Source organism: Nerophis ophidion, linkage group LG04 (genome assembly GCF_033978795.1).
Source record: "Nerophis ophidion isolate RoL-2023_Sa linkage group LG04, RoL_Noph_v1.0, whole genome shotgun sequence".
Classification (NCBI taxonomy): Eukaryota; Metazoa; Chordata; class Actinopteri; order Syngnathiformes; family Syngnathidae; genus Nerophis; species Nerophis ophidion.
This window is the reverse complement of record NC_084614.1, coordinates 16,279,487-16,303,932: the sequence shown is the minus strand read 5'-3', so window position 1 is coordinate 16,303,932 and position 24,446 is coordinate 16,279,487. Positions and strand designations below refer to the sequence as shown.

The 24,446-nt window shown below is 39.9% G+C and overlaps 1 protein-coding gene across 24 annotated transcripts in view; it reads right to left on the bottom strand.

The window, feature by feature from the left end:
- Nucleotides 1-24,446, bottom strand: part of macf1a (microtubule actin crosslinking factor 1a) — a 441,796-nt gene that overhangs the window by 39,151 nt on the left and 378,199 nt on the right. For 21 of the 24 annotated variants that reach the window (XM_061897243.1, XM_061897250.1, XM_061897253.1 and 18 more), the window contains 8 exons: nucleotides 21,832-21,991; nucleotides 19,326-19,652; nucleotides 14,795-14,879; nucleotides 14,472-14,698; nucleotides 8,232-8,438; nucleotides 7,935-8,162; nucleotides 7,645-7,863; nucleotides 5,525-5,728 (listed from right to left, as the gene is read on the bottom strand). In XM_061897243.1, coding sequence (XP_061753227.1) covers nucleotides 5,525-5,728; nucleotides 7,645-7,863; nucleotides 7,935-8,162; nucleotides 8,232-8,438; nucleotides 14,472-14,698; nucleotides 14,795-14,879; nucleotides 19,326-19,652; nucleotides 21,832-21,991 — 1,657 coding nt within the window. The remainder of the gene's footprint in view (nucleotides 1-5,524; nucleotides 5,729-7,644; nucleotides 7,864-7,934; nucleotides 8,163-8,231; nucleotides 8,439-14,471; nucleotides 14,699-14,794; nucleotides 14,880-19,325; nucleotides 19,653-21,831; nucleotides 21,992-24,446) is intronic. The other 3 variants (XM_061897255.1, XM_061897251.1, XM_061897242.1) reach the window with 1 other exon arrangement.

The following is a 24,446-nucleotide window of genomic DNA, read 5'->3' as shown; positions in this document are numbered from 1 at the left end:
GTGATCATGTTTTGTTTAGTTATGTTCTGTTTTGCTTAAGACTCCATTGTTTCCTGTTTTTGCACTTCCTTGTTTGCTTTGTTACCATGCCAACCAATTAGTTTCACCTGTCATGTCACGCACCTGATTTGTTTTGACTCACGCACCTGTTCAATCACCTGTATTATTTAAAACGAAAGTTGGCGACCTAACCTCGGATAACTTCATGCCATGCTACCTCTGATACTGTTCATAGTTTTGTTTCTTGCCATGCCACCTAAGTTTTAATTTTTTTATGTCACAGTTAAGAGTTTTGTTTCATGTTCATAGTTTCTGCCTTTGTGCAAGTTTTTGTTTTATTAGCCAAGTTTTTGTAGTTCCACCTTGTGTTCCTTTTTTTTAATAGTAATAAATAAGTATGTCCCTACCTTCACACTTTGCCCGCACCAACTTTCCTTTGCCTTCCGGGAAAACAAACCCCAAAGTCCACGCACTGACAGATAAGACTATTTACTTACTGTTTTTTGTTAGAATTGTGAATTTACTAGGGGTGTCAAAAATACCACGATAAAAAATGTGATTTTATTATGATTAATCTCATGAGTTATCATAAGATTAATCATAATAAAATCGCATTATTTATCATGTATAAAGGTAGATTAATCATGCAATTTATTTTGGCCGACCCTTTACCTCAAATTTCACTTCAAAACAGATCCTAGCAAGTCTTTAGCTAAAAATGTAACCTGGTTTCGAGCGAATAAATGTCTGCATTGAAGTAAAACATTTTAAAAAATGTTCCTGACGACGCTGAGATCATTATTCATGCGTTCACTACGTCTCGTCTCGATTACTGTAACGTATTATTTTCGGGCCTCCCTATGTCTAGCATTAAAAGATTGCAGTTGGTACAAAATGTGGCTGCTAGACTTTTGACAAAAACAAGAAAGTTTGATCATATTACGCCTATACTGTATATACCTATACGCATAAACAAATTATATATATATATACTGGTTTACCTGCACTGGCTTCCTGTGCACTAAATATGTGTTTTAAAGTTTTACTACTTACGTATAAAATACTACACTGTCTAGCTCCATCCTATCTTGCCGATTGTATTGTACAATATGTCCCGGCAAGAAGTCTGCGTTCAAAGGACTCCGGCTTATTAGTGATTCCCAGAGCCCCAAAAAACTCTGCTGGCTATAGAGCGTTTTCTATTCGGGCTCCAGTACTCTGGAACGCCCTCCCGGTAACAGTTGCGGTCCTCTCCAAGGTTTCTCACAGTCATTCACATTGACATCCCACTGGGTTGGGAGTTTTTCCTTGCCCTTATGTGGGCTCTGAACCGGGGATGTTGTTGTGGCTTGTGCAGCTCCTTTGAGACACTCGTGATTTAGGGCTGTATGAATAAACATTGATTGATTGACTGACAAAGTCGCATTTGTGTCCAAAAAATTGGGGTCTTTTTTTATGTTGATAAAAATTTTGCAAGCGAGTAATAAGCTGTGCTTATCCATCCATTTTTTATATTGCTTGTTCTTGTAGTGGTAACGGCGGCACTGGAGCCTATCCCAGCTGCACTCGGGCGGAAGGCGGAGTACACTCTGGAAAAGTCGCCACCTCAAGAAATTAACTTGTGTGATGACTGTATTATGCTGATAGTATATATTTTTACCATGAATTGATTAACGTGGACCCCCACTTAAACAAGTTGAAAACTTATTCGGGTGTTACCATTTAGTGGTCAATTGTACGGAAGATGTACTGAACTGTGCAATCTACTAATGAAAGTTTCAATCAATCATCGCAGGAAAATGTGATTAATTATGATTAACCCAAATTCAAATGTGTGATTAATCTGATTAAAAATGTTTGTAATTTGACAGCACTATAATAAACAAGCATCTCTGTAAATACTTTAGCTAATAGAGATTTGCGGTTTGCGGTCTCATCCGCGGAGTCCGCAAATAAACCGCGGGTCGGGCGGGTCACATGACGAAAAAATAAATTTTAATTATATTCGGGCGGGTGGCGGTTGAACCATCCGGAAATATTTGATATACATGGTTCTGGGATCGGTATCCTTTAACATTCAAAGAGCCATTTTAGACCCGTGTCACAAAGCGAAAAAGACAATAGGAGACGCTAATATTCTCTAGAATGACTGCCGGCAGTCAACCAGACAAAAAGTATTAGAGCGTGCTATGAAGCCATTGGCTTTGTCGCCTTCTACAACATGTACAATCTGGTTGTCAGTCCAGCATCATGTTGTGTGTGACTTCCGCAGCAACACGCACACGACTGCAAGGCATACTGGGTGACACAGAGTACACTAATGGTTGTGATATAAACAATTTTAACACTCTTAGTAATATGCGCCACGCTGTGAAGCCACACCAAACAAGATTGACAAACACATTTCGGGAGAACATCCTCACAGTAACACAACATAAACGCAACACAACCAATACCCGTAATCCTTTGTATCCATGACAAACTGACTATTTTATACATCCCACTAGCAGCAAACCCCGCCACCCCTCACCCCCCGTGCGTCAGTAAGGTGGGCGGGGTTGGGGGCGCGGGGGTGTAAAATATATTCAGGAAGTTTCACGGATACAAAGGATTCTGGGTATTTGTTGTGTTGCGTTTATGTTGTGTTACTGTGAGGATGTTCTCCCGAAATGTGTTTGTCAATCTTGTTTGGTGTGGCTTCACAGCGTGGCACAAAGTAAGTGTTAAAGTTGTTTATATCACAACCATCAGTGTACTCTGTATCACCCAGTATGCCTTTCAAGCTTGTACGTGTGATTACGGAAGCTGCACACAACATCTTCCTGGACTAACAATTGGTTTGTACATGTTGTTGAAGGTGTCAAAGGCAATAGCGTCACAGCACCCCCATATTCTTGTCATCAAGATGAACGCCATTGGATATTCGCGAGAACGTTAGCGGTTCCAATTGTCTTCATTACTCTGTGAAACGGGTTTAAATAGCTCTGTGAGTGGTAAAGGTGGCCGACCTCTGATGTATTTCAGCGGTCGGGTGGCGGGCGGTTGCGGTTCTGATAAAATGTTGGTTCGGCTGGATGACGACTTTGGTGATGCGGTTGCGGATGATATAATTGCCAATCCGCGCATCTTTATTAGCCAATAAACATTTTGCAAGCGAGTAACTAAATGTGATTAATCATGATTAATCAAAACTCAAAAGTGTGACTAATCTGATTAAAAATGTTTATCATTTGACAGCACTATGATTAAAAATGTTTATCATTTGACAGCACTAGAACAAACACAAGCACCTCTGTAAATACCATAGATCAATGGGGTACGCGTACCCCTGGGGGTACTTGAAGGTATGCCAAGGGGTACGTGAGATTTTTTTCAAATATTCTAAAAATAGCAACAATTCAAAAATCCTTTATAAATATATTTATTGAATAATACTTCAACAAAATATGAATGTAAGTTCATAAACTGTGAAAAGAAATGCAACAATGCAATATTAAGTGTTGACAGCTAGATTTTTTGTGGACATGTTCCATAAATATTGATGTTAAAGTTTTCTTTTTCTGTGAAGAAATGTTTAGAATGAAGTTCATGAATCCAGATGGATGTCTATTACAATCCCCAAAGAGGGCACTTTAAGTTGATGATTACTTCTATGTTTAGAAATCTTTATAATTTTTTTAGTTATATTTATATGTTTTTTTTCAAATAGTTCAAGAAAGACCACTACAAATGAGCAATATTTTGCACTGTTATACAATTTAATAAATCAGAAACTGATGACATAGTGCTGTATTTTACTTCTTCATCTCTTTTTTTCAACCAAAAATACTTTGCTCTGATTAGGGGGTACTTGAATTAAAAAAATGTTCAAAGGGGGTACATCAATTAAAAAAGGTTGAGAACCACTGCTGTAACTAATTAAAATGTTGCAATCAAGTAACAAGATGTGATTAATCATGATTCATCCAAATTCAAAAGTGTGATTAATCTAATTAAAAATATGTTGTCTTTTTTGACAGCATGAGAATAAACACATAAACCTGTGTAAATATTTCATGTTTCGATGTGTACCGGCTTATACAAAAAGAAATGTGCAGTGGGTGCGGCCTATATCTAGGTGTGCGTTCGAGTTATATATCGTTATTATATTTGCCACCTTATCATTCATGTGTCAACCAATTCCTGAGCGACCCGAGCGTGAGAAGGATGTGGTGTGTCTTACCTCCACCAGCTGGGTGATTGCAGTGAGCAGTGACCATGGAGAAAGTGGCGGTGACAACACAACGAGGGACGACGGCATGGTGGACGGATGACGGGACAAGTTGGCGGAGTTAAAGGACGAGAGTGAGGACGGACAAACAAGGAGGGGTTAGAACAGAGAGGAGTTGGTGGTGGTGGTGAAAGTGGATGGAGGGTGGAGAAACAAGACAATGAGTTAAATCTGAAACATGCCTTCAGTGCAATAATGGACAGCAGCAGCTCATCACTAATATCTCATGACATGAAAATGAATATACAGTGGGGCAAAAAAGTATTTAGTCAGCCACCGATTGTGCAAGTTATCCCACTTAAAATGATGACAGAGGTCTGTAATTTTCATCATAGGTACACTTCAACTGTGAGAGACAGAATGTGAAAAAAAAATCCAGGAATTCACATTGTAGGAATTTTAAATTGTAAATTATGGTGGAAAATATTTGGTCAACCATTCAAAGCTCTCACTGATGGAAGGAGGCTTTGGCTCAAAATCTTACGATACATGGCCCCATTCATTCTTTCCTTAACATGGATCAATCGTCCTGTCCCTCTTAGCAGAAAAACAGCCCCAAAGCATGATGTTTCTACCCCCATGCTTCACAGTAGGTTTGGTGTTCTTGGGATGCAACTCGGTATTATTCTTCCTCCAAACACAACGAGTTGAGTTTATACCAAAAAGTTATATTTTGGTTTCATCTGACCACATGACATTCTCCTAATCTTCTGCTGTGTCATCCATGTATCCATTTTGGTATAAACTCAACTCGTCGTGTTTGGAGGAAGAAGAATACTGACTTAGCATGGGGGTGGAAACATCATGCTTTGGGGCTGTTTTTCTGCTAAAGGGACAGGACGATTGATCCGTGTTAAGGAAAGAATGAATGGGGCCATGTATTGTGAGATTTTGAGCCAAAACCTCCTACCATCATTGAGTTTTGAATGGTTGACCGAATACTTATTTTCCACCATAATTTACAAATAAATTCTTAAAAATTCCAACAAAGTGAATTCCTGGATTTTTTTTTTTCACATTCTGTCTCTCACAGTTGAAGTGTACCTATGATGAAAATTACAGACCTTTGTCATCATTTTAAGTGGGAGAACTTGCACAATCGGTGGCTGACTAAATACTTTTTTGCCCCACTGTATCTTCTTTTATACAGAGACAAATAATACAGTTAAAACCTTCATGGTCATGTGCTGTTAAAATACCACGCGGAAAGCTCATGCTGTGTCGTCATGGTCCAGCGAGCGGGCGTTCTAGTACCTGAGCAGACTGGGACACCGCCTCGTCGAGCAGCGCCGCGCGACCTTTCACCTCCGCTTTGATGGCAAAATAGCGCCTCTCGGCGTCGCTGTAGCACTGCGTCACCCGCCCGCCCTCCTGGACGCTCAGTTCTGCCAGCTGGGGTCCGATCTTGAGGAGCTTGTCGATGTGGGGCTTGTGCTCAGCGATGGACTCTCGGAGGAGCTAAAGACATTTAATTCATTATTATTATGATATATTATAATATACAGTAAAGGCCAAAATTTGGACACACCTTCTTATTCAATGCCTTTTCTTTATGTTTATGACTATTTACATTGTAGATTGTCACTTAAGACATCCACACTATGGATGAACACATGTGGAGTTATGTACTTAACAAAAAAAGGGGAAATAACTGAAAACATGATTTATGTTCTAGTTCCTTCAAAAGCCACCCTTTGCTCTATTTACTCTTTTGCACACTCTTGGCATTCTCTCGATGAGCTTCAAGAGGTAGTCACCTGAAAGGGTTTTCACTTCACAGGTGTCATAGTTTTGATGCCATCAGTGACAATCTACAACAGGGGTAGGGAACCCAATATCTAAGTTACATTTAAACCAGTGTGGGTGGCACTGGGAGCAGGTGGGTAAAGTGTCTTGCCCAAGGACACAACGGCAGTGACTAGGATGGCGGAAGCGGGGGTTGAACCTGGAACCCTCAAGTTGCTGGCACGGCCACTCTACCATCCGAGATGTACTGCTCCAATAACAACGTTATTAAAAAGAATTAGAGACTTATTATTCTATAAAAATGTTGGTCTTACTTAAAAATGCATGCATTTAATTGTATTCAGTGTTAAAAAATATTATATGGCTCTCACAGAAATACATTTTAAAATATTTGGCTTTCATGGCTCTCTCGGCCAAAAAGGTTCTCGAACCCTGATCTACAATGTAAATAGTCATGAAAATAAAGAAAATGCATTGAAATGACTAGGTGTGTCTAAACTTTTGGCCTGTACTGTATATATAATAATTATATAAAGTTTTAATAAAATTCATTATTATCATAATTAACATAATTATGTACATATATACAATTCTAATAACATTCATTAGCATCATAATTAACATATACACAATTCTAATAAGAATATTCATTATTATAATACTGATTATTATTTTGTAGTATTATGTACATACTATATTTAAAAAAAAATTATATATATTATATATATATATATATATATATATATATATACATGTATGTATAATTAGTAGGGATGTTCGATAATATCGGACTGCCAATATTTTTGGCCGATATAATATCGGAAATGATCGGTATCATAATTATTAGTATCGGTTTCAAAAAGTAAAATTTATGAATTATTAAAACGCCACTGTGTACACGAACGTAGGGAGAACTACAGAGCGCCAATAAACCTTAAAGGCATTGCCTTTCGTCGGCCCAATCCCAGAATATCTATGGCTTTTCACACACACAAGTGAATGCAAGGCATACTTGGTCAACAGCCATACAGGTCACACTGAGGATGGCCATATAAACAACTTTAACACCGTTAAAAATATGCGCCACACTGTGAACCCACACCAAACAAGACTGACAAACACATTTCGGGAGAACATCTGCACTGTAACTCAACATAAACACAACAGAACAAATACCTGGAACCCCTTGCAGCACTAACTCTTCCGGGACGCTACAATATACACCCCTTGCCCTCACCTCAACCTCCTCATGCTCTCTCAGGTATAGCATGTCCCAAATTCAAAGCTGCTGTTTGGAGGCATGTTAAAAAGAAAATAATGCACTTTGTGTCTTCAATAATAAATATGGCAGTGCCATGTTGGCATTTTTTTCCATAACTTGAGTTGATTTATTTTGGAAAAACCTTGTTACATTGTTTAATGCATCCAGCGGGGCATCAAAACCAAATTATGCATAATAATGTGTTAATTCCACCACTGTTTTATCAGTATCGGTAATTAAGGGTTGGACAATATCGGAATATCGGCCAAAAAGCAATTATCGGACATCTCTAATAATTATAAACATAATTTAATAATAGATAATAATTACTGTCATATAACTATTATCAAGCAGTTTTTAATTTCACCCTCATCTGGTCCTGCTGCAGGCGCAGGGCGTCTGTGTCGATGGCCGGCGGCGGCAGCTGAGTGATGAGGCTCTCAGTCTCGCCCAACCAGGGCTCCAGTTCTTCGTAGGTCTCCCAGAAGCGGGCCACCAAGACCTGAGCCTGCTCTAGCGCGGCGAAGCGCTCACTGTGGCTCTGGCTCACGGCGTCGTAACGGGCGCTCAGAGAATCTGTCTTCACCTGAAGAAGAAGGGGAAGAAGAAGGTGGGTGCTCACGGCCGCGTCCTGATGCCCGGTCCCGTCTGTCTCACTATCAGCGCGTCCTTCTGGGTGTCGCTGCACGTCTCCAGGATGTCATCTCGAGTGCCGAGGAGCTGGTCCACGGTGTCCTTGTGTCGGATGATGTCGATGTTGAAAGCCCGCTGGACCTGCATCTGGGCCACCGTCACGTCAGGTTCCAGGCTCAGCGGGCCCAGAGACGCCAGCTTCCGCTCCGTCTCGCCCACCCAGGCCAGCTCGGCATCCACCGCCTCCTCGTACTGCGGAGAGGAAACGTTTCAGACCGTTGGCAGGAAGGACCGGCGGCCTCGTCTCGTTTACCGCAGTACCTGCTGCGACCTCTGGATGGCGGCCTGCACCAGCTGCACACGCTGCGTGATGGTGTCGTCCGCCTGGCGGTAGCGCTGGTTGGCGTCGGCGACCAAGCGGTCCAGGCCCTCGCGGGCTCGCCATGGCACCAGATCCAGCAGGGCGCTGCCCACCTCGTTTAAGGTGTCCAGGACCAGGCGCTTCTCTGCGGACACTTTCTTCAACTCCTTCAAAAACAACATAAAGGGCGAAACATGAGGAAACGACTTTCTTACGACATAATCCATCACATGTGCCCGAGGGAAGAAATGATGAAGGGAAATGTATTAGAAATCAATGTTTCCATGGCAACAATGCAGGCTGGTACAGCTGAAAATGACAAGGTTGACATTTATTTTCAGTACATTGGAAAAGAACAAAAGACTCGGCCACTTCATTAGGTACACCAGCCAGCTGTGTGCAGGGATGTGAAGTGAAGTGAATTATATTTATATAGCGCTTTTACCTTAATTCTAGCCTGATTTAGCCATTCCTTTACCACTTTTGACGTGTGTTTGGGGTCATTGTCCTGTTGGAACACCCAACTGTGCCCAAGACCCAACCTCCGTGCTGATGATTTTAGGTTGTCCTGAAGAATTTGAAAGTAATCTTCCTTTTTCATTGTCCCATTTACTCTCTGTAAAGCACCAGTTCCATTGGCAGCAAAACAGGCCCAAAGAATAATACTACCACCACTATGCTTGACGGTAGGGATGGTGTTCCTGGGATTAAAGGCCTCAGCGTTTCTCCTCCAAACATGTCGCTGGGTATTGTGGCCAAACAGCTCAATATTTGTTTCATCTGACACCACACGTACAAAGATAAGACCTTCTGTGAGCAACATTGGTGGAAAACAAGAGGGACATTTGCTGCCACGCAGGTCCCAATAGAAAATTATGAAAATCAAGCCCAAATTTCCCTCATTTGGGTGCAATGTTGGACAATATTTTACCTTTAATTTTATTCCCATCTGACTTAAAAGCGTTATCAGCCCTTATTGAACAGGAAGTGATTAAACTTAAGAGATGGTTTGAAGTCAATAAATTATCATTAAAAGTTTATGATTTTTTGTACGAGGAAAAGGGAGGAAACCATCAAACTGTCAATAGATGGAATTGATATTGAAAGGGTTTCTGAACTTAGATTTTTAGGAGTGATACTGGATGACGGTCTGACATGGAAATCTCATATTGCACATGTACGGAAAAAGATGTCAGAGTATTTTTATATTAAACAAGGTAAAACATGTATTAGATTATAGGGCAATGCGTATATTGTATTGTGCACTTATCTCCCGTCCATAGGCAAAACCCAGTAACTCAATTTTGGTCAAAACTGAGCTGATAATAATTTTGGAGTTGTTAGGTGATATGCTTTACATTAGTGTATGCGATATTGTAATTTGTTCCGTAAGTAAGCTGTTACGCACATGGCAGGACCTAGCAACTACCACATAACCGCGTGGATACAACAGAAAAACCTAGTATCTCAAGGGACCAATCGGAGCTTCTTTGTCAGTCGCCTTATTGTCTTTAATGAGACATTTGCACCAATGGGGGCCGACGGTCAACCTGATTATGTGATATTATGGCACGAGGGGATATTAGGAAGATTGGCCTTCATTAAATGTATTGTTCTTGATTCTTCCCCTTGCATACTCTTTTGGGCAGATAACTGTGGAGGTCCAAATAAAAACTGGACGCTGTACACGGCTCTTGCCCAATGTGCAAACGCAGAATGGGGCCCACCCGAGATTGTGATAAAATATCTGGAGAAAGGGCACACGTTCATGAGAGCAGATTCGATCCATGGCTCAATCGGCAAGAAAATGAAAGCTCAAGAAAACATCTATACCTTTGATGACTTTGTAGATCTTTGTAAGACAGCATCAAGGCAGATTGGTTTTCCTTTGTTTACTCAAAATCAGCTAGAAGCGAGTTACTAGGTTTTGCCTTTGGACGGGAGTTATATTGCCATGTATCAGCTACTGTGTGGAAGTGTGGAGGAACACATAAGAGTAACATGAAGGCATTGTATCAACTACAGAATAGAGCTATGAGGATTATTCATAAAGTAAATTACTTAGAACACACTAACATATTATTCATTAAATCTGGTTTGGGTTAGTGCGTCTGCCTCACAATACGAAGTTCCTGCAGTCCTGGGTTCAAATCCAGGCTCGGGATCTTTCTGTGTGGAGTTTGCATGTTCTCCCCGTGAATGCGTGGGTTCCCTCCGGGTACTCCGGCTTCCTCCCACTTCCAAAGACATGCACCTGGGGATAGGTTGATTGGCAACACTAAATTGGCCCTAGTGTGTGAATGTGAGTGTGAATGTTGTCTGTCTATCTGTGTTGGCCCTGCGATAAGGTGGCGACTTGTCCAGAGTGTACCCTGCCTTCCGCCCGATTGTAGCTGAGATAGGCGCAAGCGCCCTCCGCGACCCCGAAAGGGAATAAGCGGTAGAAAATGGATGGAATGGATGAAACTACAGGAGCTAGTAAAGCTACAGACGTTGTGTGTCATGTTTAAAGCTAAAGGTAAAACATTACCAGCAAATTTACAAAAAATGTTTGTCATCACTTCTGAGAATAGAAAGCATAGAAGAAAAGGTCATTTCAAACATCAGTATTCAAGGGCAACTTTAAAACAAATGTGTACATCAGTGGTGGGGGTTCAACTGTGGAATTCTCTTTACAATGAGATAAAACACTGTAAAAATATATTCCAATTGAAAAAAATATATAAAGATAAAACAATAACATCATATGGACAGCCACAAGTGTTTACATATATATATATATATATATATTTGTTGTGTATCATTCCGTGAAGTGCATATTATTATTATTATTATTTTTCTTTGTTTGGTTTGTACTTCATGAAGTTTTGCACTTGTTGTGTTTTTCTTCAGTGTTTTTTGTTTGTTTTCATTACATTTGGATGTATTTGTTGGTTTGTATGATATCCATGAAGTAGGACTAAATATTATGTTGAAGAGGGCAGGAAAATATAAGATTTTTCTTCATCCTGCTCCTTCTCAGGCATTGGTGTGTGAATGTAAAATTGTATAATTGAGGTATAATTGGCAATCAATCAAAGATGCACATCAATTAAGGAGATAAATAAAAAGATTTAATGAAATCTACCAACTTTTTTGGCTGTTCTTTTTGACACTTACATGTCCCATGTAAAATATCAGAAAATTGTTAAGTTTTGTTCTGTATAATGCATGCAAAGAACGCAGAAAACCTCTCTCATTTGGCAACTCTACCCTGTAGCCACGCCCCTTCAAGTAATACTTGCCGTGTTGGGACCTCTGTTTACAATCAGTCACGTCGAAAATACACATTCTCGCTGGCTACTAATAAATAATCTAGAACTGCTTTAGAACTAACAGGATTCGGATTGTAATCATCCAAATATGATTAGCCGCAAAGTGGACAGCCGTCAATGTTGTGGCCATACTTGCCAACCCTCCCGATTTTTCCGGAAAACTCCCGAATTTCAGTGTCCCTCCCGAAAATCTTCCGGGGCAACCATTTTCCCGAATTTTTCCCGATTTCCACCCGGACAACAATATTGGGGGTGTGCTTTAAAGGCACTGCCTTTGGCGTCCTCTACAACCTGTCGTCACAGCCAGTTTTTCTCCATACAAACAGCGTTGTCAGCCCAGTCACATAATATATGCGGCTTTTACACACACAGAAGTGAATGCAAGGCATACTTGGTCAACGGCCACACTGGGGGTGGCCGTATAAACAACTTTAACACTGTTACAAATATGCGCCACACTGTGAACCCGCACCAAACAAGAATGACAAACACATTTCGGGAGAATATCCGCACCGTAACACAACAGAACAAATACCCAGAAGCCGATGCAGCACTAACTCTTCCGCAAGCGAAATATACACCCCGCTACCCGCTACCTCAACCCCGCCCACCTCAACCTCCTCATGCTCTCTCAGGGAGAGCATGTCCCAAATTCTAAGCTGCTGTTTTCAGGCATGTTAAAAAAAGAATGCACTTTGTGACTTCGATAATAAATATGGCAGTGCCATGTTGGCATTTTTTTCCATAACTGGTTTAATGCATCCAGCGAGGATCACAACAAAATTAGGCATGAAAATGTTTTAATTCCACGACTGTATGTATTGATATCGGAATTGGTAATTAAGAGTTGGACAATATCGGAATATCGGCAAAAAAGACATTATTGGACATGACTACACAGACGGTTTGTGGCGCAAAAATATCTGTAACGAACACGGATTTACGGGTTGAAATTTCACATGCCTGGTGTGATAAATTCTGCCTCTGTAAAGAATGAGCGACACGATCAGAAAAGTATTTGCTCCCAAGTTTCATCTCGATGGGCCTCGTATGATATTATTTAGCTATTTCACTCATGTCAAAATGCAACTTATAGTATGATGTACGAATTACATCATTATCTTGCCAGGTGTTAGCATGTCACCTGTTAGCATATTTGCTAATACATTGCATACATTTTAGGGGTGCACAATTTAAACAATTAGGGGTGCGCAATATAAAAAATTAGGGGTGCACAATATAAACAATTAGGGGCGCACAATTTAAACGATTGACATTCGAATCGCGTCTTGTTCGAAATGAATTAAACGTGTTCAAAAATGGATAAAAACATTATTTTATTGTAATGTTTTCAACAAGACTTTTTCTTCCAAGACGTTTTTAGGCCAACTCTATTGAATTAGAAAAATATTTTCTTACCGGTAACCTGTTTTGAAAAAAAACAAAAAAAAACAAATCATAATTATTTTATAATGTAATACATTTCCAGGATTGTTTTGAATGAAGAATCATGTTGAATCCAGAATCGATTCAGAATCAAATCATCACCCCCCAAACATTCACGCCTCTACTACATATTTGCAAATGTGTCACAGCCAATTATGCGAACATATCGATTATGTTGTGTCCTAGACACAGGTCGAGAGTGGAGTTGGCTGTCTTGGTTGCTTTGTTGGGTCTGCTCCTGTCTCTGGCCCTGCTCCCTCCACCCCAGCGGACGATGGTGTGGAACACCGCAGAGGCCACCACAGTGGATATGTTTCTTTTACTTTTTATTCATAGCTGTATGTAGAAGTGTCTGGTTGTATCTTCTGCTTTAATGTCTTTAATGTCCTCTGTGTTCTTTGATGTTTCCCTCTTACACACATGTAAGAGGTATGTGTACTATGGCTATGAGTTGTTTTTTTCCCTTGGCCTCAGTCTGCACCCCCTCTCCAGGGCCCAGGCTAAGACTGATTTTTTTAAATTTTATTTTAATCTTCTATTTTTTTCTCCCATTCCCCCCCCCTTGTTTACCTGTATCTCATCTTTTTTGTAAGGGGCGCTGAAAGCCGGCAGACCCGTCAGCGATTCTGTTCTGTCTCCCTGTTATGTTTGTCTGATCTTGAATGGGATTGTGCTGAAAATTTTAATTTTCCTAACGGAATAAATAAAGTACTATATAATCCAGGGGTCGGGAACCTTTTTGGCTGAGGGAGCCATGAAAGCCAAATATTTCAAAATGTATTTCCATGAGAGCCATATAATATTTTTTAACACTGAATACAACGAAATGCGTGCATTTTTAAGTAAGACCAACATTTTAAGAGTATAATAAGTATCTTATTCTTTTTAATAACATTGTTATTTTAAAAGTTAACCAATAATAAATATAATACTTCTTTCCATTAATGAGACATCTTGAACAGGTGCGATAGAAAACGGAGGGTTGGATTAAAATGCATGAGAATGTCTTATAATTTGAACGTTATTTTTAACACTGTGATTACCAGCCGAAATATTAATTACTTATCAAGTTAAGCAATGTCAGCTAAGATTTATCTGAGAGCCAGATGCAGTCATCAAAAGAGCCGCATCTGGCTCTAGAGCCATAGGTTCCCTACCCCTGATCTAATCTATATCAATTGAAGCAACAGATGTTAGCATGCTAACTGTTAGCAATGGAAATACTGCAACTTATCCACATCTCTGATTTTTTGGAAGAATAATTTAGGACCAAAACACTTAAAACAAGTAAAACCCAATCTGCTTAGTGAGAAGAATGATCTTATCAGACAGAAAATAAGCAACTATCAACCTTATTCGAGATATTAAGTGTTACTTAGATTTCAGTTTTAGCAGTGCACGATGTCAAGCAGGCCCTTTCAAAATGTTTGTAGTTCCTACCTTTTGTCTCTCCTGGTAGGCGGGGGGTGCGTCAGGCTCCACATTGTTGAGCTCCGCCTCCACGGCGTCCAGCCACTGGTTGAGGTCGTCGTGGGCACTGGCGAAGCGCGTGGCCAGCTGCAGCGCCTGCTCCAGCGTGCGGAGCGCCTTGCTGCTGCCCGCCGTCACCTCGGCGTAGCGTGACTTGATGCCGTCCAGCTTCTCTTGGATCAGCAGAACCTCCTCGCCTGCGGGGTGGGGGAGGAGGAGGAGGACGGTTAGGCACGTGAGGTCCATATCGGCGCAGGATGAGGTCAATCTAAGACTCGGGGGCGAGGTCTCACCTGTGGTCTGCTTGAGTAAAGCTTGTCCATTCTTGATGGCCTGGTCCACCGTCTTCTTCCTGCTCACAATCTCCTCATTTAGAGACTGTGAAGAGACAAGACATAGCACAGCTCATATCTGCTGTTGTCACTCGTCGGACTGTGAAACTGTGTACAGTTGTGATCAAAATTATTTAACCCCCACACAATTTTGGTGTTTTAGCAAGTTGGACATTTATTCCGTATTTTGTTTATAGTCATATCAAATAAAGATGTGTCAAATAGACAAATGCGACTTAAATTGTAACACTGTATTTTACAAAATACCAAAAAAGGACATATTTCCTAATATCTCATTGACAAAATTATTCGACCCCTTGAAGATCATAACTCTTAAGAACAGATTTTGAATAAGGTATTTTCAATCAGGTGTTGAAAACACCTGTAGATGTGATTAGAACCATAACGAGCAACAATTAAACTGATTGAAAAAGACTGTGATGCTCAGCTTCTTGTAGATGGTCAATGGTGTATTTGCAACATGGTGAAGTCCAGGGAGTGGTCAAAAAAGTCAAGAGAGGAGGTAATTTCTCTTCATAAGAAAGGATATGGATATAAGAAAATAGCAAAGACATTACACATTCCAAGAGACACAGTTGGGAGCATAATTCGCAAGTTTAAAGCTAAAGGCACAGTGGAAACACTACCTGGGCGTGGTAGAAAGAGGATGCTGTGTGCGTACAGTGGTGAAAAACCCCCGGGTAACAGCTGAGGAACTAAAACAGGACATTGCAGAGGGGGGAACGCAGGTTTCGTCCCAGACAATAAGGCGCGCTCTACGAGATGAAGGCCTCCATGCCAGAACTCCCAGGCGAACCCTACTTCTGACTACCAGGCACAAGAAAAACAGACTCCAGTATGCCAAAAATCATCTGGACGAACCCCAAAGGTTTTGGGAAACTGTTCTATGGAGTGATGAGACAAAACTGGAACTCTTTGGGCCTTTGAATCAACGTTATGTCTGGAGGACAAAAAATGAAGCTTACAAAGAGAAGAACACCTTGCCTACTGTTAAGCATGGTGGGGGGTCAATCATGCTCTGGGGCTGTTTCCCTGCCTCAGGTACTGGGAATCTCCATCGCGTTCAAGGCATTATGAATTCTATTTCTTACCAGGATATATTAGCTGCAAATGTCATGAAGTCAGTGACGAAGCTGAGGCTTGGGAGACGTTGGACCTTCCAACAGGACAACGATCTCAAGCATGCCTCCAAATCAACATCAGAGTGGTTGCAGAAGAAGGGCTGGAAGACTCTGGAGTGGCTTTCACAGTCGCCAGACCTAAATCCTATAGAAAAGCTGTGGTGGGACTTGAAGGCAGTTGCAGCACGCAAGCCCAAGAATATGAATGAACTAGAGGCATTTGCCCAAGAGGAATGGGCTAAAATACCTGTAGATGGTTGCAAGAAGCTTGTGTCCGGTTATGTATCACATTTGAAGGATGTCATTACTGCCAAAGGGTGTTCTACTAAGTACTAAAGATGCATGTAACTAGGGGGTTGAATCATTTTGTCAATGAGATATTAAGAAAAATGTCCTTTTTTGGTATTTTGTAAAATACAGTGTTAAGTTGCATTTGTCAATTTGACACAACTTTATTTGATATGACTTTTGATATATCCGCTTATTCCCTTTTGGGGTCGCTGGCGCCTATCTCAGCTACAATCGGGCGGAAGGCGGGGTACAATACGGAATAAATGTCCAACTTGCTAAAACACCAAAATTAAGTGGGGGTTGAATAATTTTGATCACAACTGTAAGAACGAGAAAAAAAGTTTTGCAAAAGTATTGGGACACAGCTCAAACAATTATGAAACAAGTAGAGATGTCGCGATTAACGTTATTGGCCTCCAATCCGGATCAGATTTTACAATAGAATAGAATAGAATGGATTTTGTCATTATATTTGCATATAACGAGATTAAAGACTCCAACTTAAGGTGTGGTAGTCGGAACAAATATGGGGTAAAATAAATAACGCAAAAGGTAATAAAGGAAAAAACTAACAATTGAAATAAACAGACTACTATCCAATAAAAATAAGCAATCTTGTACAATATACAAAACACTATAGAAATACAAAATACTGTGCAATATACAGAACAAGACAAGAGTACCGAAGAACATTTTGAGTCCGAATGCAATTCTTTGAATACCTAGAAATTAAAATGTTTTATAGCAACTACCTAAAGTAAATAACACTCTTATATAGAGCTTTTCTTATAAAATGTATAATTTGCTAGTACTGTTGTCAATCCTAAATAGCAGTGTTTTTAACAAAATAAACTATTGGCTCCCATTTAAAATGATTTAGGTTTTGCCTTCAAAGCCTTGTCGTATGCAGATACTCTGATTTGTGTAAACTGTAACAAAACAATTATTTTGTAATACGAACGAGAAAAAGAAAATATCCATCGATTAATACTAGTATCGTTTATATGCCGACGCTATACTATAAATGGGTGTCGAACACGGTTACACTGAGGGCCACATCGCAGTTATGACTGCCCTAGGAGGGCTGTTTGTAACTGTATATAATTTATGAATACAAATGTACAAGAATTCAACTCATGATATCATATAATTAATTGCTGTGCATTTTATTATTCTATTTTTATTACGTTTTGTAAAAAAATATATAATTTTCAGTAAAAAAAACAAAATTGGCAGCTGAGCCGCCACAACTTCATCGTGAAATTTACGATGGTTTTTACAGTAAATGGAAAAATGTTTTTGTTTTTTTTACTGTAAAATCTTTGAAACTGAGCTGCCAGTTTTTTTAAATGTTATTTCTACATTGTACAATTTGATGAATAACTTGCTTTGATATAACTCAAGCAGATATATATATTTTTTTCAGTTTAAAATATACTCAATAGCCTGCAATAAATGTATTTCGGTCTGTCACAATGAAAATATTACATTGAGTAAATGATAAAATGCTTTATTGACTCATTATTTCAGGGCTTTAGCAGCCGCATTAAATTATCTGGCCACTAGGCCTTGAGTTTAACACCTGTGATAAATGATGCCTGGGCGCGGCCACCGCTGCTGCTCACTGCTCCCCTCACCTCCCAGGAGGGTATCAAAGGTGATGGGTCAAATGCTTATTATATATATGTGAATTAAGTGAATTATATTTATATAGCGCTTTTCTCGAGTGACTCAAAGCGCTTTACATAGTGAAACCCAATATCTAAGTTACATTTAAACCAGTGTGGGTGGCACTGGGAGCAGGTGGGTAAAGTGTCTTGCCCAAGGACACAACGGTAGTGACTAGGATGTATATATATATATATATATACATATATATATACATATATATATATATATATATATACACACACACAAATATATATATATATATACATATATATATATATACACACGCATATATATATATATATATATATATATATATACACACACAAATATATATATATTATATATATATATATATATATATCCATTTTTTATACACCCATAATATATATATATATATATATCTCCAACCATCCATTTTCTACCGCTTGTCCCTTTTGGGGTCGCGGGGGGTGCTGGAGCCTATCTCAGCTATATATATATATATATATATATATATATATATATATATAAGTATCAACGCCTGGATCGATCACTCTTTTCTTTACTTTAGTGGTTAGCTTCTTGCGTCATCCCGGTCATAGTCTATGTGTAGTAGGGGTGTAAATCTTTGGGCCCCTAACCAGTCAATCCGATTCAGAGGTTGAAGATTCGATTCAGACTCGATTCAACACGATTCAATCCGATTTGATTCTTGTAATGTATTATTTGATATAAACATTGGGATAAAACTTTTTTTTTTTTTTAAACAGGTTACTGGTCAGAAAAGCTCTAAAAATTGTCTTTTTAAACATTTATTTTAATTAAAATATGTTTATGATTATTATTTATATGAATCGCGATTTGGATATGAATCGATTTAAAAATATATATGTTTATCATTATTATTTATATGAATCGCGATTTGGTTTGAAACCATGTTTTTGTCTACCCTTAGTGTGTAGCATGCTTAGCCATTCGTTTTTGTCTCGTCGTCCAGTGATAATGGTACTTGGAATAAACAAATTCACGCCTGTGTTCATCCCTTTTGAAGGAATATTTCTCTCGGGTACTCTCGTTACTCTCGCTCAATTAAACAGGCAAGTTGGTTCGGAAAGCAAAGTTGCACAAATGTTTTAGCGGTCGCTAAAGCTTCATTTTTCATCCTACTGAGACACTTTGGACAAAAAAGCATCCGACATAAGAGGAACAACTTTAGGGAAGACCATTTTCTGTTACCGGTGCACGAAGCCAGGTCCATAGAGGAACGCTAAGAACTACAACAGACACCAAAATCTTGTGGGAAGTCCTCTGAGAAGAGAGGGAATGAGGGTCCCAATACTTGAGTCTACATACTGACGTGATGGTGAATATTGGGAATCCAAGCAGCGGTGCACATGTAGTGGTTTTACCAGAGTGTGCTTGTGCTGCTGGGCCAGTACGTCAGGCTGGTAGCTCTGCACCGAGACCAGCGCCAGCCTCTGGCCCACCTCCGCCAGCCAGTTGAGCACCTCCACCTCGTCCTCGCCGAACAGCCGGGCGTTGGCCAGCGCCTGTTCCAAGAGGCCGGCTCGCCTGGCGCCCCACTCGGCCAGCTCCGCGTGGCCCGAGCGGACCGCCTCCACACGCTCGCCCAGCCAGGTGCGGTCGGCCGGGCAGCTGAGCGGGCTCAGCGATTGGCTGAGGGAGCGCAGGCGGTCCACCTCGGGCTCGCGCGAGGACACGTCGTCTTGGATCGCCTGGGGAGTGTGCGTGCGTGTGTGTGTGTGTGTGTGTGATGGAAAAGAGAAAAAACAAAAAAAATGGAGTACAAACTTAAAAGGTGAGCATGCAGGTGACAAATCATAAAAATCAAATTGGATGACATAAGACAAGACAGCAAAAATCATGATTTTATGATGCTAATAATAATAATAATAATAATAATAACAATAATGGGTTTGATGTTTACCGTGAGTGTGTGTGTAAAATTTTTAAGTTGCCGTATAATAATCACCAGAAAATGGCTTTAGAATAAGTGTCCCCCTATGAAAACTGGGTAATAATGATGTATACATTTAGGATACTGCCACACTTTCAGGTCTACAAGGGCAGCATACAATATTCAATTTTTTAATGATATTTGTAATGAGGTCATTTTCATGTTTTTTTTTCTTTGCATAAAAATACTAAAAATAAAGGCTATATATATATATATATATATATATATATATATATATATATATATATAATTCCGGACTATAAGTCGCTACTTTTTTCCTACACTTTGAACCCCGCGGAGCGGCTAGTTCATGTATTTTTCTTTGCTGAAGGCAATAATAAAAAATAATTTTATTTTTTAAAAAAAAGACAAGCAAAAACACTCAAGATGATGTTTTATTATTTTGTGGTATGGCGCCATCTTTTGGACGAATTTTCTCACTGCAGGTGCTGCAGTGTCCTTTCATTTAAGGATAGTGATTTTGATTTGTTTTTTCAACCGGACTGACGTTCTTCTTGCCGTCCACAGCATTTATACTCGTATGGATTCTTCATTCATCCCTCCAAGCAACATTTGAAAGTTTTACAATATAACTAAAACTATTCACACTTAACTCAGAGTTATATAACTTTTTATGTGACAAGGTTAGCATGCTAGTTTTTTTTTGCTAATTTCAAATGTGTACGCTGATTCTACACCAGAGGAAATCATCTATGTATTGCGTGAATGCTGTAAACATGCTAGCAAGCATGCTAAGATTAGCATGCTAACTTACCTTTTTTAATTTTGCTGCCGTACAGTACACCTCAGTCATATAACTTGGCATGTGACAAAGTTAGCATGCTAGCTTTTTTAGCTAAGAGGGGGGGAGGGGGGTGTCACCCACATCTGCGATCCTCTCCAAGGTTTCTCATTGTCATCCCACTTGGTTGAGTTTTTCCTTGCCCTGATGTGGGATCTGAACCGAGGATGTCGTTGTGGCTTGTGCAGCCCTTTGAGACACTTGTGATTTAGGGCTATATAAATAAACTTTTTTAATTTTGCTGCCGTACAGTACGCTTCAGAGTCAAATAAGTTGGTATGTGACAAGGTTATTAGCAAGCTAGCTTTTTTTTTGCTAATTTTAATTTTTATTGTACGCTGATTCTACACCATTGCGTGAATGCTGTAAACATGCTAAGATTAGCATGCTAACTTATCTTTTTTTAATTTTGCTGCCGTACAGTACACCTCAGAGTCATATAACTTTGTATGTGTGACAAGGTTAGCATGCTAGGTTAGCTAGGGGGGAGGAATGGGGGAGGGGTCTTCCACCCACATCTGCGATCCTCTCCAAGGTTTCTCATTGTCATCCCACTGGGTTGAGTAATTCCTTGCCCTGATGTGGGATCTGAGCCGAGGATGTCGTCGTGGCTTGTGCAGCCCTTTGAGACACTTGTGATTTAGGGCTATATAAATAAACATTGACTGATTGATTGATTTAAAATCATATAACCTGGTACTTGTTTTGAGGCTGACATTTTAACTGTCGACATGTTAATGTTAAGATTTCAGTTTGACTTGCATTCACAATCTTCTTCCGAATTGAAATGTTTCTAGTTAAGATGAACTTTTAAACCTTTTCTTTTTAAATTATGCCTCTTGCTCTTTTTCCCACTGGCCAGAGCGACATGGCTCCACTGGCCAGGTTCTACCTGCTGACAGTACTTTCCATCATTCAACACCTCACAAGAGAAGCGATCGCATCATCAAACTGAACACTGAACTATGAAGACAAAGTAAAGTATATTCAAGTGCTAATTTGACAACAAGCTTTCAGAAGCTTATTGTGAAGTAGCACTGGTGAGATGAAAGAGATGAAAAATGAAGTTGGTGTGTGTGCTTTGTCCCTCAAGTCCAAACCCCCGCTGGCTGCTCAGGAATGCTCCAAACGGTACCTTGTGCTTGACGATCTGCTGGCTGATCTTGGCCGTCTGGGTTCCCATGGGCTCTGCGGCGCTCATGCGCCTCTCGGTGGCGCTCAGCCACTCTCCGAGCGGCTCCAGGGCCTCGTGGAACTGGAAAGCCAAAACTTGCAGCTCCTCCAGTTGCCTCTGCCTGCAAAAGGGAGGAGGAGGTGACACCTTTTTATAGGCGTTTTAATGCTTTTAGTTGGGTTTTTTTATTGCTAAGCTCGGAATCATATTGTGTTTCATCCAGCTGTTTTACGAACTTTAACTTAACTTCCCCCCGCCCCCACCAGCGGACAAAATAAAGTTAGTTTTCTACTAGAAAACACTTTTTCAAGCTGGCATAGTGCGAGCCAAAGCAGCAGGTGGCCATATAACGTCTAACTGGAAGGACTGGAATAAATAAATAAATGATAAATGGGTTGTACTTGTATAGCGCTTTTCTACCTTCAAGGTACTCAAAGCGCTTTGACACTACTTCCACATTTACCCATTCACACACACATTCACACACTGATGGGGGGAGCTGCCATGCAAGGCGCCAACCAGCACCCATCAGGAGCAAGGGTGAAGTGTCTTGCTCAGGACACAACGGACGTGACAAGGTTGGTACTAGGTGGGATTTGAACCAGGGACCCTCGGGTTGCGCACGGCCACTCTACCACGCCGTCCCAATACTATGATGTCATATAAAATGGGGGGTCTGTTTACACCAAATACATACTCCAGACTAGAGATGCCTGATATCGGACTGCCGATATTATCGGCCTATAAATGCTTTAAAATGTGGTATCGGAAATTATCGGTGTCGGTTTCAAAAAGTAAAAATGTATGACTTTTTAAAACGCCGCTATGTAAACGGACGTAAGGAGAAGTACAGAGCGCCAATAAACCTTAAAGGCACTGCCTTTGCGTGCCGCTCCAATCACATAATATCCACGGCTTTTTACACACACAAGTGAATGCAATTCATACTTGGTAAACAGCCACACAGGTCACACTGAGGGTGGCCGTATAAACAACTTTTAACACAGTTACAAATATGCGCCACACTGTGAACCCACACCAAACAAGAATGACAAACACATTTTGGAAGAACATCCGCAACGTAACAACATAAACACAGAAGAACAAATACCCAGAACCCCTTGCAGCACTAACTTCCGGGACGCTACAATATATATATATATATATATATATATATGTATATATATATATATATATGGTAATTATATGGTCATTTAAAAAGAGGATCCTAGCGCCCAGTAGACAATGGATGGATGGACGGATGAAAAAGCCGAACGCCTGAAAAGCTATATGGATATCCTACTGAGAACCAGCGTCCTCTGACAAAAAGAGCAAAAACAAACGTCCACTACAGAGTTCCGCATTACTGGAAACACAGCCCTGTTATGTTTACTGCAGAGGACGCTGATTCCAAGGAGGATATAGTTTCATTAGCTTTGGTCTAGACCAAGGGTGTCCAACCCTTTTGATATGGAGGCCACATCGGGCTAAAAAGAATTTTACTGGCGGTGAAAAACCGACTGCATATATTTGCATGTATATATATATATATATATATATATATATATATATATATATATATATATATATATATATATATATATACTGTACATATATATATATACTTTATGTGCATTATATATATATATATATATATATATATATAAATATTAGGGCTGGGCAACGATTAAAAATTTTAATCGAAGTTAATCGCATTATTTCTCCGATTAATCGCGATTAACTGCATTGTATACGCAAAGCCCAATAATGAATTCAAAAGTAGTGTGTAGTGCACCTTTATTGGAATATTCTCCCACATGAACAAAAGCGCCAAAACATTTGTTGTGCAAACACAATTTAAATCAGTCCTTGTTAAACAGTAGCAGTTAAATAGCATATTTTATGAAAATCAACTCAAAAAAAGTAAATACAAACATTGAAGCTTATTGCCACTGCCAGGGTATTTAAGTTATCCTGTTTGTTATGGAAAATAAATATAATCTACATACAAATCTCTGAGCCACAATCATAACATCTGAACAGGCAATTTCTGAGGTAACAGCAGAAACATTTTTTTTATCAGGGATCTTATGTTTAAAAAACCTGTATTATAGGTAGTGGGCTGTTTTAGGGAATTTTTGATCAAATTATCCGTAGTAGCAATATTAATAATGTTGTGTTTATTCTGCGTAGTGCACTTAAAATAATTATGACCATATCTAGGAATTGATATGATGGGAATTTTCCGATTGTTTGCTTGGTGCTTTGATAAACTGAACGCATATACATGGTACTTTATTGTGATGTTATGAGAACTACCCTACCCAGCATGCAACAGGAGTGACGCGCATGCTGTATATAGGTATAGGTTGTGTCGCCATGACGGCATCTTGTATGTTGTGATATGCACGCTCTGAAATTAAACGTTAAGAACTCAGCCAACACTCCTCGTCTGCATTATTCATAAATAGACAGACAACACATGTACTCCGCTGCTTCACAGGTCGCTGGATGTAGCCGGCAAAGTATTCCCATGCTAGCTAGCCGGTCTAGCAAGCACGCGTCATTCAGTCCAA